General features: G+C 41.9%; 1 protein-coding gene across 3 annotated transcripts in view; it reads right to left on the bottom strand.

The window, feature by feature from the left end:
* The window catches only part of UGGT2 (UDP-glucose glycoprotein glucosyltransferase 2), a 1,031,439-nt gene that overhangs the window by 59,641 nt on the left and 950,898 nt on the right, over positions 1 to 20,900 (bottom strand). For 2 of the 3 annotated variants that reach the window (XM_029604715.1, XM_029604716.1), the window contains 2 exons: positions 17,081 to 17,195; positions 11,722 to 11,838 (listed from right to left, as the gene is read on the bottom strand). In XM_029604715.1, coding sequence (XP_029460575.1) covers positions 11,722 to 11,838; positions 17,081 to 17,195 — 232 coding nt within the window. The remainder of the gene's footprint in view (positions 1 to 11,721; positions 11,839 to 17,080; positions 17,196 to 20,900) is intronic. The other variant, XM_029604718.1, reaches the window with a different exon arrangement.

The raw sequence follows: 20,900 nt of genomic DNA, 5'->3' as shown, positions 1-20,900 counted from the left end.
GTGGATTCTAACATCCAGATAAGCAATTTTCTTGTGATTGTGATAATTCATAGTGAACTTCAAGCAGAAATTCAAAGAATCTAACCAATCGTGAAACTCTAACAAGAAAGTTGGAGATCCAATCCATAGCACAAAAACACCATCAATATATCATTTCCAACACACAGTTGATGACTCCAGACACTGTTGTGTATATATTGAGATTTGAATGCTGCGACAAAAATGTTAGCTATATCCGGAGCCATAGCCGCTCCCATACCAGTCCCCTGTATCTGTAAATAATATTTGCCTTCAAAGTCAAAATAGTTCATACTCAAGGCCAAAGAAGCTAACTGTATAGCAAAAGAAGTAGGGAGTCCTTGCAAACCATCACAAGTAACCAACACATTTGCCATTGTGGATAATTCCTGATCCTGAGGAATAACCATATATAAAGATTCAATGCTCAATGTAAGCAACAACCAATGAGGTTCGATTGCTTAGACAATTCTTGAGAAGGTTCCTGGACATTGGAACAGGAGGGATAGCATGCAGAATCTAGAACGAAGGGAACAACTGTGGATATACTGTATGCAAACTGTTGTCCCTATGGGACTGAATAAAGAAATTGAATGGGAAGTTTTACTTGACTAGTACACATCCTACTTTTATCATTATGACATCATTATGATGGGTAGGTTATGTAATCAGGTGGGTTATATATAGACCGATAATGACAGCTCACCTAAAATTGCTGTTGACAGAAAAGTGGAAAGTCATCAGCAATTATGTTATGGTGTTTTAGCATGTGTTAAGCGCCTTTTACGCCTGCAATGGCACCATAATGCATGGTGTGATGCAAATCTGAAATTGCCCATGGTGGTTTTAGTTGTTTTGAAGCTCCCAGAGATCCAGCCTAGCGATCAGGGTGGGAGAGAGAGAGAAAGAGAGAGACAGACAGACTAGCCGTAATGCCCTCACACTAGATAGGTATTTATATCTCTATGGGAAGCCCACCTAGTAACTCGAGGTGAGGTTTAGGTATTAGTGTAGGAGTTAGGGGCCACTTTGACATTCAAAGTGAGACTTACGAACAGCACAGTGCTCCCTTGTGAAGATTTGAGGATCTTCGGAGTGAGGAAACTCACCCAAAGATGAGATTTATGCAATGTTCTCTCAACCTAGCTTGATGTTACCCAGGTAGACAGTCCATCAAGCTAGGTTGAGAGAACATTGCATAAATCTCATCTTTGGGTGAGCTTCCTCACTCCGAAGGTCCTCAAATCTTCACAAGAGAGCACTGTGCTGTTCATATGTCTCACTTTGAATGTCAAAGTGGCCCCTAACCCTTACACTAATACCTAAACCTCATCTCGAGTTACTAGGTGGGCTTCCCATAGAGATATAAATACCTATCTAGTGTGAGAGCATTATGGCTAGTCTGCCTGTCTGTCTGTCTCTCCCTCTCTCAGGCCCTGCTAGCTAGGCTGGCTCTCCAGGAGCTTCAAAACTACTAAAAATGTTCCACCCAGTGGTTGTATGCAAGAAATACAACAATTCCAAAATGTATCACAAAGTGTGAAAAGGTTAGCATTTCACATAGGTATTAGTGCACTTTGCAATAAACTGCCTATTACCATAAAACACACCCCTTTTCCTATCGCATGCGATATTTAGTGCATTTTGATAAATCCAGGCCTAAGCTTGCTGTAGCTGTTTACTGTCACTATTTGAGATCTATGTTACTGCAGTAATGTGCTTTTGAAGTATGATATTCTTCTGTGCAATACCACGTTACCCCATCAATCTTTGGTTTGTACAATTTCAGAGAAAGCTTCTTGCAAATAGTGCTGTGACAAATAAAAGGCCCCTGAAGCAGTGGTTCAAAACATGGTATCATGTCAGGGATCGAAAATGGGAAGTAATCATTCTTCTTTTTGTCTTTTATGAGAATTTAAAAAGAAAACAAAAACATTTTGAGACTGTTTAGTTCCAGGACCAATGATTATTTATGACCCATAAGTGGTGAAAACGCTGAAATTCTTAGCATCCGTGTGGTGTTATGAAGGTCCTAATTAAGCAAAGAAGAAATGTTATTTGATGCTTTTCTTTTGTGGCGCCAATGATATATCTGTAAAACGTTTGGGAAAGTTAAAAATTACAGCGGTGTGTGTTTAGAATGATTGACGATAACTTTAAAAATAAATATATAGTACCGAGCATGCTTAAATTACAGTTTAAATCAAATTTAAGCCATAATTTCGATTTCAGTTACATTTTTTTAAATCAGCTTAAGACATCTGGCTATCATTTTCATTTTTTTTATGCCTTTTTAAAAATTTCATGAGCTGATATCAGGTTAATGTAGTAGCGCTACTTTTGTGCAATTCACCAACAATTATTTTTTTAAATGTTTCTTTCAATAAAAATATGGACATTATAAAGAGGAAGGCAGTTGGTGGTTCATGATTATATTTAATTGTGGGCATTGAGTACCGGGATGGTAACAGCCTTCATGTTATATGAAACCAATCTCTTCCACTAAAATTGTTTTTATTAAACATTTTTTTTTATTTGAAATTATTTAAAATGACCATTAATGAATCATTTTTGGTATAGAGGATGAAAATCTTGTGGCATATTTAGTTCATTTAGGGAAGATTATGGAATGATGCTAATTTATTTTTTCTAATATCATCATATTCCTTGGTGGTTATTTTTTAGTACTAGTTTATCATTTTTCTCAACCATCTTTCACTAGCCCCTAGGAATGGCACAGGGCTCTCTTCTCTGTACTGATTTACAGGATATAACTGCTTCGTGCCTAATTAGCAAAACTGATGGTATTGTAAATCCATAAAGGGCAACATAATTCTGTAAAGTGCTGTAAAAGGTTTATCAGCAAAACTGTGTAAAGTGCTCTCTGAACTACAGTAAGATAAAATAATGACATTACATAATTTATATACTGCATGGGGCACATTATAAATTGGCAATGTAGTCTATGGTTTAGAGTTTAAATCTGTGAATCTGGAATCCTTGGCTTATTTCTGTTATCAGCCACTCATTGGGTAACTTTAACCTATCTCAAATTTGGATTGTAAAGACTTTCGGAGTAGGGATTTTGAAACCATGTGATTTGCCTTATATAGCATTATATAGTCTGAATGTTCTCTTTTATCTGCCCTTCCTGGAATCCTCTATTCCCATCCTGTAGTCCGTTGGAGGAATCTGCTGTCGTACCTGGCTATAACATCAATTTAACAGAGTCAGAAATGCTGCCGCTCCTGTGACAGGGGGAGAATTTTGCTTGGCTGAAGAGAATTTGCTTTTGTGATGGGCTGAGAGGTCTTCCTGCCTCTATAAGGCAAACTTTTTCCCAATGCGGAAGGCATTCAGGACTGGCATAGAACGTTCTTAAACTGGCATGGGCATGTTCAGTCACTGACAATGAATTTGCTCCGTCGGATTCTTTGTTTTGTATTCTCCCTATTGTTCCTCAGAGTTCTTTCTTTTCCAGGTAAACTCCACTGTTTTACAATTTTTCTATTTTTATTTCATACTCATATATGACCTCCTTTTCCTCCCCAAAAAGGGGACCCAAATTGGTTTGCATCATCAAAATCAACCAACACAATTAGGGGTGAATTTTAAAAGAGTTGCTCATGTTAAAAGACCCATATATGTGAGTATATGGGCAAAGTGCGAGCAACTCTTATTTTAAAACCGGCAAATTACGTGCCTAGGTGTGCGGCACAACAGAACGTGATAAAAAGAGGCAAATTAGGGGCATGTCAGAGGCATTCCGGGTCAGGGCCAGCATTTACATGTATAAATCATGATTTTAAAACCGGCAAATGCAGTGTGCATTGGGCAATTACCTGCCCATATTTACTTCTGTTCTTGTTCTGTTGTAAGTCAGATAGAAATAAATTATAGACAAAAACTGACTGGGTGAGGGATCTGGGGTATACTGGGAGAATGCAGGCTTTAGTTCCAGAAGAGTCTTGATGACCTTGAGAAAGACTGGGCAAACCGGTGTACTATCACACATGCATATTTTAAAATTTGCTCTCTTGTATGTGTAAAAACCGACCAGTCATAAGGAAAGATATATGAAGAGCATTTCCTCGTGGAACTGCTTAAAATTAGGAGCACACATAAGTGCGTTAGGTGTATTTTAAATCATACATACGCATTGGCAAGGACAATCTAAAATTCCAGAGTATGTGTGCTTGCACCGACATATATGGGCACATGTGCGCACATAGGGGTAGATTTTCAAATGTACACGCACTACCCGGCACGCACACATGTACACCCGGTTTTATAACGTGTGCGCGCAGGCGCTCGCACGTTATATAATCAGGGGTCAGCACACGCAAGGGGTGCACACTAGTGCACCTTGTGCGTGCCGACGCCCATGGGCTTCCCCGTTCCCTTCCCCCTAAACTAAGCTTCCCACCCCTTCCTCTAACCTTTCCCCCCCTACTCTAACCCCCCTCCCCCAAATTTTCATTATACCTTTTGCGCCTGCCTGGAGGTAGGTGCAGGTTACATGCGCCGTCAGCGTGCCGGCATGTGATCCTCAGACACAGCGGCAAATGGCTGCTGTGCCGGAGGCCTCTGGCCCCACCCCCGGACTGCCCCTTTAGTAAAGCCCTGAGACTTAGACGCGTCCCGGAGCTTTACGCGCATCGCCGGGCCTGTATAAAATAGGCCCGGTGTTTGTAGGGCTTTGAAAATCCGGCCCATTTTAAAGTTACCAACCCAGGGTTCCTGATTTCTGGTTATATCTGAAGACCCCTGATAAAACACTTCTGATGAGGAAACAGGCCTGCCATTCTGTCGCTGTCATCACACAGTTATCACCTGCCTGCCGGTTGCATTTATTTATTTGTAGAGTTTTATATAACGTTATTCGGTACAGCCATCATAACGGTTTACAGATTATGCAATTATCATAGCAGTTGAGCACAGTAAAACTTTATGAACAATATACATATTTCATAGAAGATGTGTAACAGAAGAGTGAGGTGAACATGTGACGAGGCAGCAGTGAACACAGCGGCCGGCCAAGTATCTCTGCAGTATCCTGCAGCAATGTCTTCAGGATGCTACTGGCCACCCCCCCCCTCCCGCAATGAGAGCAGAAAAAGGGGGGGGAGAGACTATTGTGAGCAGCTCCTTCAGCTGCTGCTGCTGCTATTGCCAGCAAACTGGAGGCTGATGCAAACAGAAGAGCTCAGGATTGGGCTCCTAAGCCAAAGCCTCACAAACACTGAATGCTTCCCTCCCTCTCCCATCACTATTGTGCCTTCCCTGCTGACTCCCTCCCAGCCCCCGGGTGTGAAACATTAGAAAAGTCAGGAATGGATGGATGGATTCACTTATAAAAACAGCAGCAGCAGCCACTGAACACTTTTCTGCTTGCTTTTACTCTGCCATCTTTTCCTGTTTCTGAGTCCCTTTCTCTTCTCTCGATTCCCTTTTTCTTTCCCAGTTTGCCTTTCTTGCTTGGAACATCCTGGGCTCAGCCCGTGAGAATGCTTGGACAGTGGGGCGAGCTCTTGTGTTGGAGGGTGGACAGTTGAGGCTGTGTGGGTGGCTGTCAGAACGCCCCGGGCTGTAGAGTTTATTTTATCTTTTATTTATTTTTAAACATTCAGTGTTTGGGCTGTGGGGTACTGCAGGGAGGGAGGGAGTGTTGGGGCCATACTGAGTGGAGGTGAGTGCTTGAACTGTGGGTTTTAATTTTTTTTTTTTTTTTTTTTAACATGAATTCAGAGTGGAGGAGTAGTCTAGTGGTTAGAGCAGTAGGCTTTGACCTAGGGATACCAGGGTTCAAATCCCTTTACTCTCTATTGCTGAAAAGCAGAACGTAAATAAATAAAATATAGTAAATGAAAGCAGATAAAGACCAAAAATGGTCCATTTAGACTGCCCAGCTTTGGGTTGTAACACAGGGCTGGTGCACCTAGGTGAGTGGGGTGCTGCTGAGGTATGCAAGGGTGCCATTTTTAAAATGTGAAAGAAGGGGGGGGGGGGGGGAGGAGAGAGAAAGGGGGTGACCATAACTCTCTATATATCTATCATGGGAGACTTCAATTACCCCAATATAGACTGGGTAAATGTATCATCGGGTCACGCTAGAGAGATAACGTTCCTGGATGGAATAAATGATAGCTTTATGGAGCAATTGGTTCAGGAACCGACGAGAGAGGGAGCAATTTTAGATCTAATTCTCAGTGGAGCACAGGACTTGGTGAGAGAGGTAACGGTGGTGGGGCCGCTTGGCGATAGTGATCATAATATGATCAAATTTGATTTAATGACTGGAAAAGGAACAGTGTGCAAATCCAAGGCTCTCGTGCTAAACTTTCAAAAGGGAAACTTTGATAAAATGAGAAAAATTGTTAGAAAAAAACTGAAAGGAGCAGCTACAAAAGTAAAAAATGTCCAAGAGGCGTGGTCATTGTTAAAAAATACCATTCTAGAAGCACAGTCCAGATGTATTCCACACATTAAGAAAGGTGGAAAGAAGGCAAAACGATTACCGGCATGGTTAAAAGGGGAGGTGAAAGAAGCTATTTTAGCCAAAAGATCTTCATTCAAAAATTGGAAGAAGGATCCAACAGAAGAAAATAGGATAAAGCATAAACATTGGCAAGTTAATGTAAGACATTGATAAGACAGGCTAAGAGAGAATTTGAAAAGAAGTTGGCTGTAGAGGCAAAAACTCACAGTAAAAACTTTTTAAAATATATCCGAAGCAGAAAGCCTGTGAGGGAGTCAGTTGGACCGTTAGATGATCGAGGGGTTAAAGGGGCACTTAGAGAAGATAAGGCCATCGCGGAAAGATTAAATGATTTCTTTGCTTCGGTGTTTACTGAAGAGGATGTTGGGGAGGTACCCGTAATGGAGAAGGTTTTCATGGGTAATGATTCAGATGGACTGAATCAAATCACGGTGAACCTAGAAGATGTGGTAGGCCTCATTGACAAACTGAAGAGTAGTAAATCACCGGGACCAGATGGTATACACCCCAGAGTTCTGAAGGAACTAAAAAATGAAATTTCAGACCTATTAGTAAAAATTTGTAACTTATCATTAAAATCATCCATTGTACCTGAAGACTGGAGGATAGCAAATGTAACCCCAATATTTAACAAGGGCTCCAGGGGCGATCCGGGAAACTACAGACCGGTTAGCCTGACTTCAGTGCCAGGAAAAATAGTGGAAAGTGTTCTAAACATCAAAATCACAGAACATATAGAAAGACATGGTTTAATGGAACAAAGTCAGCATGGCTTTACCCAGGGCAAGTCTTGCCTCACAAATCTGCTTCACTTTTTTGAAGGAGTTAATAAACATGTGGATAAAGGTGAACCGGTAGATATAGTATACTTGGATTTTCAGAAGGCGTTTGACAAAGTTCCTCATGAGAGGCTTCTAGGAAAAGTAAAAAGTCATGGGATAGGTGGCGATGTCCTTTCGTGGATTGCAAACTGGCTAAAAGACAGGAAACAGAGAGTAGGATTAAATGGGCAATTTTCTCAGTGGAAGGGAGTGGACAGTGGAGTGCCTCAGGGATCTGTATTGGGACCCTTACTGTTCAATATATTTATAAATGATCTGGAAAGAAATACGACGAGTGAGATAATCAAATTTGCAGATGACACAAAATTGTTCAGAGTAGTTAAATCACCAGCAGATTGTGATAAATTGCAGGAAGACCTTGTGAGACTGGAAAATTGGGCATCCAAATGGCAGATGAAATTTAATGTGGATAAGTGCAAGGTGATGCATATAGAGAAAAATAACCCATGCTATAATTACACGATGTTGGGTTCCATATTAGGTGCTACAACCCAAGAAAGAGATCTAGGTGTCATAGTGGATAACACATTGAAATCGTCGGTTCAGTGTGCTGCGGCAGTCAAAAAAGCAAACAGAATGTTGGGAATTATTAGAAAAGGAATGATGAATAAAACGGAAAATGTCATAATGCCTCTGTATCGCTCCATGGTGAGACCGCACCTTGAATACTGTGTACAATTCTGGTCGCCGCATCTCAAAAAAGATATAATTGCGATGGAGAAGGTACAGAGAAGGGCTACCAAAATGATAAGGGGAATGGAACAACTCCCCTATGAGGAAAGACTAAAGAGGTTAGGACTTTTCAGCTTGGAGAAGAGACGACTGAGGGGGGATATGATAAGAGGTGTTTAAAATCATGAGAGGTCTAGAACGGGTAGATGTGAATCGGTTATTTACTCTTTCGGATAGTAGAAAGACTAGGGGACACTCCATGAAGTTAGCATGGGGCACATTTAAAACTAATCGGAGAAAGTTCTTTTTTACTCAACGCACAATTAAACTCTGGAATTTGTTGCCAGAGAATGTGGTTCGTGCAGTTAGTATAGCTGTGTTTAAAAAAGGATTGGATAAGTTCTTGGAGGAGAAGTCCATTACCTGCTATTAAGTTCACTTAGAGAATAGCCACTGCCATTAGCAATGGTTACATGGAATAGACTTAGTTTTTGGGTACTTGCCAGGTTCTTATGGCCTGGATTGGCCACTGTTGGAAACAGGATGCTGGGCTTGATGGACCCTTGGTCTGACCCAGTATGGCATTTTCTTATGTTCTTATCACTATTAGAGGGCACATTCAATTCAAGATGGGCTGGGGGAGAAGCGGTGTTACATTGGTCTGCCTTGGGTGCTACAGACCCTTGCACCAGTCCTAACTGTGCAGATTACTTCTATGCCTTCTGTTTAAAGGTGTAACTGCTGCAACATGCAGGGTATTTCCATGCCTTCTGTTTAGGGTTGCAATTTCTACTCCATGCAGGTTAACCCATGCAGAAATGTTACCACAGGTTACCTTACTGGTAAGGCATTCTATGTATCCACCACCATTTCTGTGAAAAAAAATTTCCTGACATTGTTCCTGAGCCTAGCCCATAGGAGTTTCATATCACATGACAGGGTAAAAGCTGAGTGGCACCATTTTTATACATGGCTGCCACCGGGCCCGAAGTCCAGAGGGCACTTCAGACCTACAATGAGCCAATGGATATAGAATTAGGAGGGCTAGAGTGGGAGATGGGGGTCCTGGCCTCTGGGGGCTGGATTTGTTTATGGAAGGGATGGATGGGGCTTGCGCTGCAACTAAAATGTGTACAAATTGCTTTTTAAAACTACAGTTGTCTCCAGGGCAGTGGAGGGAGTACAGGGGTAAGGGGGTGGGATAAGAGGGTCTAGGCAGTCCCCTGGGATTGATTTCAGTACTTTCAGGGGTGAGGTGGATTTGATTCAGAGCCATTGGCCCACAGTCCTGGGGCCACCATCACACATTGTAAGGAGGATATTTACCACCACGGTATTTTCCCCAATGGAGTTTACTACGGAGAAAAATACCGTGGAACTCACAGAGTGGCAGGGTCATTTACTGTGCCCTTGGGACTCCCGCTGTATTTATTCCTCAGGGAAAAATACCGTGGCTTAATGAATGAGTCCCTAACTCTGTACCTGAGGTAATGGAGGGAGAAATGACTTGCCCAAGGTCACAAGAAGCATCAGCGGAATTTGAACCCTGGCTTCCTTGGTTCTCAGACTGAAGTCTTAAACAGTAGGCTGCTGTTCTGCTCCACTTATATAATATTCAATTTTTGTCTGTCCTGAAAATGTAGTGATTTTATTCTCAGAATGCAGCTCCATATATGTACTTGCAGTGATGTCACTAGGTCACTATCTAAGCTGAGCCTGTACAGTTAGAGTCTGGAGTCTATCTGAATGGGGCTCAGGGATGGAGAACGAGAATGGAAGAGAGGCACTGCCCCAGACGGGTCTGTGCTGGGTGAGATGTTGAGAAGGAAAAAGACTGAGGCTGGCATGGGCAGAAAGAATTGTGTGTACAAGTTGGTGTCATCTAACAGAAGGTGAACAAATGAGAGCATGGAAGTATCTGCCCGGAGCAGGTCTGTGCTGCCATACATTGGGATGTGTGAGTTGGGCAGTCGGACAGTGGAATTCAGGGATGAAAGCAGGGGAACAGCTGCTTGCTATGTCAGGTTTGTACATTTAGGAGCAGATTTGAAAAGGCCTGCACGCGTAAATCCAGCTGGATTTACAAGCGCAGGGGACTTGTGCGCTGGTGCGCCTATGTTGCAAATAGGCCGCCGGCGCGCGCAAAGCCCTGGGACGTGTGTAAGTCCTGGGGCTTTGCTTGGGGGGCGTGTCGTGGGCGTGCCGGGGGCGGCGCAGCATTCGGGGGCGGGGCCAAGGCCTCCGAATCAGCCTCCGGGCTGAGGAATGGTGCGCCGGCAGCATGCCGGCGCGCACAAGTTACGCTTGCCCTGGGCAGGGGTAACTTTCTTAACAAAGGTAGGGGGGGTTTTAGTTAGGGCTGGGGGGTGGGTTAGGTAGGGGAAGGGAGGGGAAAGTGGGGAGGGGCTGGGAAAAAAGTTCCCTCTGAGGCCGCTCCGATTTCGGAGCGGCCTCGGAGGGAGCGGAGGCAGGCTGCTCGGCTCGGCACGCGCAGGTTGCACAATTGTGCAAGTTGGTGTCATCTAACAGAAAGTGAACAAAGGAGAGCATGGAAGTATCTGCCCGGAGCAGGTCTGTGCTGCCATACATTGGGATGTGTGAGTTGGGCAGTCGGACAGTGGAATTCAGGGATGAAAGCAGGGGAACAGCTGCTTGCTATGTCAGGTTTGTACATTTAGGAGCAGATTTTAAAAGCCCTGCGCGCGTAAATCCAGCCGGATTTACGCGCGCAGGCGACACGCACGCCAGCGGCCTATGCAACATAGGCGCGCATATTATAAAATCGGGTGTAGATTTGTTCGCTCTGAGTTGCGCGAACAAATCTACGCCCACGCATAACTTTAAAAATCTACCCCTTACTCTTTTCTACTAGACATACCACTTTAGAAATACTTAAGATATGAATGTTAACTGAGTGTGAGTCACCAAGATTAATATTTATTTATTTATTTATTTAAAATTTTTATATACCGGCATTCATGTTGCAAACACATCATGCCGGTTTACATATAACAGGGGTGTACAATGAACAGTTGAATAACCTATTAGTGTAGAAGGAAGCAGTTACAAATAACAAGGTAATAGAACTGGGAGAAGAGAAGAAAAGGGAGAGAATTAGGTATAGGTATTTACATTAGTAATAACATTTTTATATGTGGAAGTGGTAGAACTGGCTGAATAGAATTAATCGGTGTAAATCGGTGTAAATTAATCGAATTAATCGGTGTAAATTAATCGAATTAATTAATTAATCGAATTAATCGGTGTAAATTAATCGAATTAATCGGTGTAAATTAATCGAATTAATCGGTGTTAATCGGTGTAAATTAATCGGTGTAAATCGGTGTAAATTGACTAATAACAAGAAAACCTATGGGGTCCATTTTCAGCCACTGTGCAGCTCAGCTAGGTAGCCTGATAAAGATACTGGGCTATCCTAAGGTTAGTCAGTTATGTCTGACCTGCTAACTTTAGGACAGCCCTACAGCCCGACCAGAGTTAGCCGGTTAGGCTAATTCCACTCCTCCCTGGAACGCCTACTGGCTGCCCATGGAATGCTCCCATGTTATCCATTGGATACGGGTTAAATATAGCTGGGTAAGCCATTTAAGTGGATAACTATTAGGTTATCTGGCTTTTGAATATCACCCTGTTTTCATATCATCAAACATAATATGGTTGTACACTCACCAGGTCGATAGTTTTGGCCTTTTGCTTGGATTCATCATCGCACCAGGTTTCACACCAAAGCCATTCTTGAGGCAAGGACTTGATAGCCACCTGATGAATCATGTTATTGGGAAGGTCCTGTGCCAGTTATTAAACAATTACAAAAAAAACCAAACCAGTAGACCCATATTTATTATCCATGTTTATATCTGATCAGGAAACATATTTAAACCACTAATAAAGCAGAAAACAGAAGACTTTAGAGGTTAAATGTTTTTGCACTGTTTCCTGGTAAACAGTTCCTGAGACAGGTCACATTGAAATTCCATTTGCACTTGTCCTGCTTTTTCAAATGAAGTACAAACACCTGATACTGGCAATAAAACAAAAAGTTCAACATATGGATTTATAAAATCTTATGCAAGAAGGCACATTATAGACATTAAATTTATGTATCAATACATTTCTATTTCACATGTCCTATAAAGTACATAATGCTTTGCTCAGTAATGGAAATCCTAGACATTTCCAAATGCCTCTCTATCAAAATAACTGCATATCCCTGGAATAGTTATTAAACTGCTTTAACAAAAAGATCGCTGTGTTCAACTACTTATGTGCAGATTACAGTACTAATTTAACCATCTATATAAACAATACAGAAGAAAATATTTACAAAAATGTTACTGCCATTATTTGTAAGCTGGTAATTTCTTTTTTTAAATTCCTGACTGATCTGCTGATCACTGGGTCCCCACAAAAAGCAATGTGCACAACACCAGCTCTAGTAACACCCAGCATAGATCAGGCAACCTCTGCGATGAGGATAAAGTCTGACAACATAGTTAAAGCAATGGAAAGTAAACTTTTTTCGTTAAAATGTTTTTCCTCTGTGATGGCACACCAAGATTACCCGGTCTACACATTCTTCCCAACTGCTTTACCCTCACTATCCCACTTTTAAGTATCCTTTGTGCTTATCCCATGCCTTATCAGATTTCAATATAATATTTTACACTGGGAAGCTGTTCCATGCATTCACTGCCATTCAGGTTAGTCTTAATTCTGTCTCTGTATTCTAATAGAGCGGTAACTGACTCCAGTCCTTGTAGGATAGAGTGGTCTGGTATGCAAGATAATAGAAAAATGAATATTCAGATAGTTTATAGTTCTTTACATTCTGACATATTGGGGTTCCATCATATCGGTTTACAATAAATAAACATAAGGAGCAAAAATGACCTTATGTCATTATGGACATAAAACACCAACCCGCCACCAAGTTGCTCCTCTCTATTATTGTGATATAATTTATACCCCGGTATAGCACTATTCCATTGGTTATCCTCTTTCCATCATGTCTCTGAGATGCAAATTAAGTCTACTTCATCATTCACTGCTATACACTCTAACTTTCCCATCTTACCTCTTAGATTTCTGGCATTAGCATACAAACATTTCAAAGTGTGTTTTTTGTTTGTATTAACATTCTGCTTTCCAGTTGTCAGGGATAAGTTGGGATCTTTTCTTATTATTGGAACCTCTCTGTTGGGATACTCTAACTTTAATGCTTCATTAGTATCCTTCGAAGATACCTTCCTCCGAACCATGCACTGCTGAACGACTGTCAGCTTTCCCTTTTTTAATGGTTAGCACCAGCAGCCAGGCTCCACCCTGCTTGAGGTGAAGCCCATCCCTTCAGAAAAGACTCCCCCTTCCCCAAAAGAGTTCCCCAGGTCCTTATAAAACTGAATCCCTCTTCCTTGCACCATTGTCTCATCCAACATTGAGACTCTGGAGCTCTGCCTAACTCTGGGGACCGCGTGTGCAGCAGGGAGAATTTCAGAGAATGAGACTCTGGAGGTTCTGGATTTCAGCTTTCTACCTAAGAGCTTAAATTTGATTTCCAGAATCTCCCTCTCACATTGTCTGATGTCGTTGGTGCCCACTTGTACCATGACATCTGACTCCTCCCCAGCACTTTCTAAAATCCTATCTAGGTGACAAGTGACAGTCACTTTCACGCCAGGTAGGCATGTTACCAGGCGATCTTCATGCCCACCAGTCACTCAGCTATCTACATTCCTAATAATCGAATCACCAACTATGACAGCCAACCTAACCCTTCTGTTCTGGGAAGTAACCTTGGGAGAGACATCCTCGGTGCGAGAGTACAGTGCATCACCTGGAGAGCAGGACCTTGCTACAGGATCATTTCCTGCCGCACTAGGTTGATGCTCTCCAAACAGTAGACCTTCCTCCTCCAAGGTAGTACCAGGTCTGCCAGAATGGAGTTGGGACTTGGTTACTATGTCCCTGAAGGTCTCATCTATATGTCTCTTTATCTGCCTCAGCTCCTCCAGGTCTGCCACTTTAGACTCTAGAGATCAAAATCATACATGTGACAATTGATGCAAAAGACTGGAAGATCTTGATGCTGGAGTGCTGCCTTCATCTTTATTTTGTTCGGTTCCTAGTTAAGTTTAGGTTGCTATGGGAGTAGGGATGTGTACAATTTGAGTCCTTTAAATTTATTAGTGTATTCATTATTTATCTGGTAGTGACCTACAAGGGGATGATTAAACTCTTGATAAGGCCTGGGTCAATCCTGTGTTTAAGTTAAAAGGCTGATTATTATTATTTTTTATTTATGTGAAAGTGTCTCCTACCTATAAATTAAAGGATGAGCTAGGGGTGAGTGGGAGAGAGGGAAATCAAAACATCCAAACTACTGGCTTCTGCCTGCCTTCTGACTAGCTATTTAATACAGACACACAAACACACTTAAGAATATGCCCCAATAGTTTACTTCTCCCCAAAACTTTTTAAGTTCTAAAATTTCCTAAAGAAATCTTACCAATTTTCTTCAGTCACTAGCAAGGTGATCCTCTCCTCTCAGTGCTCCCACAAGATCAAATATGACGCTACCAATCATTTCACAAGAAATGTACTTAATTTGTTCTATTAGAATGAACTAATTCACTTGCTTTCACTCCTTTTTCTGATACCAGCCAGTAACTGATTCCATAGTAATTAAATGTACCTAATTTACTTCCTTGTAATACTCTGCCAACCAATGCCCACCCCCCCCTAACTAGTGATTAAAGTTAGAAGTGAAGGTAGCGGTGGCTGGGAGTTGCTCTTCCTCCAATCACTGATTCAGGGAAGTGCATCCTAGAACTCTCCTGAAGAGGTAATATATAAATTACATACATTATATATCTTCAGCTTCTTTTTTGACCCTGTGGGTCCACTGCTCGGTATCCTGCCTATGACATCTGCCGATTCAAGTCCTGGTGTTTCTGATATCTGACTTCTGAATTGTTTATGCAGCTAGGGAAAGAGATGCACCAGGGACAAACCTTGAAAACTGTGGGATGTCTGGTAACCTTACGTGTAACCTATCATTAAAATCCTCCATTGTACCTGAAGACTGGAGGGTGGCCAATGTAACCCCAATATTTAAAAAGGGCTCCAGGGGCGATCCGAGTAACTATAGAGCAGTGAGCCTGATTCAGTGCCCGGAAAAATAGTGGAAACTATTCTCAAGATCAAAATCGTAGAGCATATAGAAAGACATGGTTTAATGGAACACAGTCAACATGGATTTACCCAAGGAAAGTCTTGCCTAACAAACCTGCTTCATTTTTTTGAAGGGGTTAATAAATATGTGGATAAAGGTGAACTGGTAGATGTAGTGTATTTGGATTTTCAGAAGGCATTTGACAAAGTCCCTCATGAGAGGCTTCTAAGAAAACTAAAAGTCATGGGATAGGAGGTGATGTCCTTTTGTTGATTACAAACTGGTTAAAAGACAGGAAACAGAGTAGGATTAAATGGTCAATTTTCTCAGTGGCAAAGGGTAAACAGTGGAGTGCCTCAGGGATCTTGTACTTGGACTGATGCTTTTCAATATATATATAAATGATCTGGAAAGGAATACGACGAGTGAGGTTATCAAATTTGTGGATGATACAAAATTATTCAGAGTTGTTAAATCACAAGTGGATTGTGATACATTACAGGATGACCTTGCAAGACTGGAAGATTGGGCATCCAAATGGCAGATGAAATGTAATGTGGACAAGTGCAAGGTGTTGCATATAGGGAAAAATAACCCTTGCTGTAGTTACACGATGTTAGGTTACATATTAGGAGCTACCACCCAGGAAAAAGATCTAGGCATCATAGTGGATAATACTTTAAAATTGTTGGGTCAGTGTGCTGCAGCAGTCAAAAAAAGCAAACAGAATGTTAGGAATTATTAGGAAGGGAATGGTTAATAAAATGGAAAATGTCATAATGCCTCTGTATTGCTCCATGGTGAGACTGCACCTTGAATTCTGTGCATAATTCTGGTCGCCGCATCTAAAAAAAGATATAGTTGCGATGGAGAAGGTACAGAGAAGGGCATCCAAAATGATAAAGGGGATGGAACAGTTTCCCTATGAGGAAAGGCTAAAGAGATTAAGGCTGTTCAGCATGGAGAAGAGACGGCTGAGGAGGGATATGATAGAGGTCTTTAAAATCATGAGAGGTCTAGAACGGGTAAATGTGAATCGGTTATTTACTCTTTCAGATAATAGAAGGATTAGGGGGCAGTTCATGAAGTTTGCAAGTAGCACATTTAAGACTAATCGGAGAAAATTATTTTTCACTCAACGCACAATAAAGCTCTGGAATTTGTTGCCAGAGGATGTGGTTAGTGCAGTTGGTGTGGCTGGGTTCAAAAAAGGTTTGGATAAGTTCTTGGAGGAGAAGTCCATTAATGGCTATTAATCAAGTTTACTTAGGGAATAGCCACTGCTATTAATTGCATCAGTAGCATGGGATCTTCTTAGTGTTTGGGTAATTGCCAGTTTCTTGTAGCCTGGTTTCGTCACTGTTGGAAACAGGATGCTGGGCTTGATGGACCCTTGGTCTGACCCAGTATGGCAATTTCTTATGTTCTTTACTAACTCTTAGTTTATACCTGAAAAGCACCTGGATTCATTCCAAAGTACAGATCAATATAAATAATTCAGAATTAATGCCCTTTTGTACTACTGGTGGTTATCTAGATATGCACATTTCCTTTTAAAGTTAGAAATCTAGTTGTAGGTTAATTGGGCAAGATTGGTTTTCAGGATAACAGCAGTTTTATAAACTTAATTATAGCTTAAATTGCAATAGTCTCTCTTAGTTACCATAAGCTTCTGCTTTCACATTAATAAACCTGATAGCTAAACAAGCTCTCCTCTTCTCTCCCCCCGCCCCTGAAAAACGTTTTAGATGCTTCTATATTTAATGACAACTCATTTATATAACGTTAACATTTGGAGAATTATAAATGAATGCTATATACTGAAACATTTCTGGCGTACAGTGCACCCCTATATACCTGATCGAGATTAGAGAGGCTGTTTGGATCTTGACTGAGAGCTTGGTACTGGCCCCTGAGCCTGTCCCCTGCAGCAATCTTTCTGAATTTCTTCAGATCCACAACATACAGGGCACTGAAAGGGGAGGCATTAGATTAAAAAGCTCTGTTATATTGTAAATTACATCTTGTGAAAACTTTATAAAACTGGATAACAGATAAGGAGAACAATAGTTACATGAAGAGACCAAGAAAAACCTTAATCTTAACATTCAAGTAAAAACAACAATTTCAAAATTAGCTACATGCAAACAAGTATCCTTCCCAACATATGGAATGCTGGAGAGAATTATGTAAAAAGGGATTGATGCCCATCTGTCTGTCCATCCGTTTGCCTGTAGGCACAACTACTTCCCAAAAAGGGATAGAAATCCACCAGATTTGGCCAGCAGGAAGAAAATGCAAATATCTTGGATAAGTTCCAAAACCAGAAACATCAGATCAGTATTTTCAGAGAACTGAGCTTCCCCCAAAAATCCCCACTGCTTTTAACAGTAAAAAAAAATCCTTGTTGCTTTCCATGAGAACTGTTAGAAGCTGTTCAGACTGTTAGCATGCTGACCAATGTTCCTTTCCAAACCACTTCCCTCACCCTTCCAGGAATTTTGCTACAGAGCAATACAGGCTGAAAAAGAGACAGACAGGGAAAATAACTGAAGCAACTAGCAAAGGATAGCCCAAAAAGGCACTTCCAAAGTATACACACTCACACACATACACCCTACCCATCCCCACCCCACACATATGCACCTTTCCCATAACCACACTATCATACTCTCTCCTCCCCAAGAGATAGTGAAAATAAATGATGCAGCGTCTCACTTCATCTCCCTACACTTGCCCCAACCACAAAGACAGCTATACCTCCCCAAAAAACACTCCCCTTACACACAAAGGGGTAGATTTTATAACATGCGTGCGCGGCCTACATGTGCACACGCTACCCGGCGCGCGCATGTTATAAAATCCGGGGTCGGCACACACAAGGGGGTGCACAATTGTGCACCTTGCGCATGCCGAGTCGCGCTGCTTTCCTCCGTTCCCTTTCCCCCTAGCCTGACCTTCCCACCCCTTCCCCTAACCTTCCCCCCCAGCCCTACTCTAAACCCCCCCCAAAAGTTTTATCCTACCTTTTGCGCCTGCCTCTGGGCAGGTGCAAGTTGCACGTGCCGGCAGGCTGCTGGCACACGATCCCTCGACACAGCAGCAATGGCCGCTGTGTTTCAGGCCTCTGGCCCCGCCCCTCCACGGACCACCCCACCCCGCTACTTTTGTAAAGCCCTGGGAGTTACATGCGTCCCGGGGCATTACGCGTGCCGCCGGGCCTTTTTAAATTAGGCCCGGCCCGCGTAAGCTTTTGAAAATCCGGCCCACTATGCATTATCCCCTCTCCCATATACAAACCTACCCACTATGCATTATCCCCTTTCCCATATACAAACCTACCCAAACATTCACAACCATTCCCAACACACATTCACTTACACCCCCTCACATATACATACAAACACACACCCATATCCCCCATACTCTCCCATGCATGCAATCCTTTCACATGCATCCAACACATACAAGACCCCTCACCCACAACCATATAACCTTCACCCACAAACATCTACAAATACTCTCTCACAACTATGTTCGGTACCTACACACAGTTATACCGCCAAACAAAGCCCATAACCCCTATATACGTACAACCCCATCCAAAAACAACCTCCCCACAGATTTCTTTCCACATATACATCCACCCTACACACAGCCCAATACCTCCCACATATATAACCTCACATCCCCAAACCCATACTTCCATGCACATACACAGACATCCTACCCACACAAACCCACCTATCATCATACACACTAAAACTTACCTCATCGACACCACACTCACATATGCATACCCTCCATACCGCCACAGAACGCTCTCCTACAGATCTATGCTGGAAAGCATTCCCAGGCTATGCCTACTTTCCCTTATTGCTTCATTTTAAGATTCAACAAAATCCAAACAAACCACGATACTGTTCCAAAATGATAATACCCTAATATGTAACAAGAACAGTAGAACAGACTTTTTCAATTTCTTTTCACAATTATATAGCCAATAATATCAACGTTTATTATGGTAAATGTACCTAAAACTTGCATAAGCTTTCAAAGTTTTACAAAAATCAGTTTCAATCTTGTAGTTGTACAAACATATTGAAAACATGTACACCTTAGCACACATACAACAAAATTTTTATATGTAAATCAAGAAAACAGCAACACACATGCATATTTTCTTACATAAATCACAATCTGCAACGGGACACCGTCCTTTTAGTAAAAGCACCTGCTAATTGTGGCAGTGTTATAACACAGTCTCAATATAATTATTTACTTTCAAACAACAAAATGCCAAAACAAAATACTTCTCTGTTCTCTATTCCACTCTCCTTTCCTTATGAAGTAGGTTTCTCTCTTCTGTGCAATGCTTTCTTTTATCAGTTTACCCCGCTGTCTTTTATCCATGGAAGTGGTGTAAGCTTGTTCAAAATTCCACTTTGTTTTTCAAATAATTTACCCACTGTGTTCCTCACAGTTTTCTATACCAGAATTGCAGAATCTTTCAACCAATCAAAACCATCATCTAGCATCCCCAGCAAGCTTTTCTTCAATAAAAGGCCACCCACTCTACTTCTTTTTTTCAAGCCATTAGATATATAGGGCAGACATCTCGTACATTTCAGTATCAAAAACTGGAATTAAAAAGATGACAAAATTATGTGTATGTGTTGGGGAACGTGATGGCAAATGACTCACAATGAAAAGGAACCTTCAATGTACAGGATGTCTTCTCATTGCTCTATATGGGGAAGATATCTCGAACATTGAAGGTTCAGATCCAAACCACTATAATAGAAGCAACTCCTCTGGCGGCTGTGTGAACCAATTCACATCCTGCAACAACTCAAAAGACAGCCCCTGGTTGTACCATAGTTCTGCTATCCAAAACAGTGCTGCCAGAGTCTTGAGAAAGATGCAAGGTAGCTTGAGCTACCAGGGCACAATAAGAAGCAATTTGCAAATTCATTGCCACTGCCTCAAAGGCTTGCCTAAGGATAACCTCAATCCTCCTATCCTGAGCATCCTTAAGAGCTGCCTCTCGTTCCACTGGGATGGTCGATCGCTAAGTGACACAACACACCAAAACATCTATCTTCAGGAAATGCAACTGCTCTCTGGCTTGCAGATCCAAGGGATATAAACCACTAAGGCACCCCCCCCTTTAAAGCTTGTCTGTGGTGTACTCCATTCAAGATCAATCAACTCTTGAATCACATTGAGGAGGAGAAACAAATATGAAGTCTTGAGTAGGGTGACCAATATGGAGTCCTTCTTCTGCATACACAAAGAGTCACCCCCAGAGGGTCTTCAAAGTCTGAGAGATCAGGCTGGGCAACTCATCTATGTGAAAAAAATGGAAGAGTCCTATGTGGCACCTGATCTGGGAGAATCTCCCTTTCCTCAATAGGGGAGACACCACAATCATCATCAGTGTCATCTTGATCCACATCCATTTGAACATTTTCAGGACATGATAGACCACAGCATTTGCCCATGATGACAGACACAGGGGAACTCTGAAAGCGCGAACCTAAAGGAGCAGGTATCGCTGACTCAGACGTATGTAAAGTATATAAAGTAAAAAGAAAAGAGAAACAAACTAAACACCATCTTTTCCAAATGCCTACATACTAAAAGGCTAATTTAGGCATGTGAATCCAGGAATAAT

This window comes from Rhinatrema bivittatum, chromosome 5, assembly GCF_901001135.1.
Source record: "Rhinatrema bivittatum chromosome 5, aRhiBiv1.1, whole genome shotgun sequence".
NCBI classification, from domain to species: domain Eukaryota; kingdom Metazoa; phylum Chordata; class Amphibia; order Gymnophiona; family Rhinatrematidae; genus Rhinatrema; species Rhinatrema bivittatum.
This window is presented reverse-complemented; position numbering and strand designations above follow the sequence as displayed.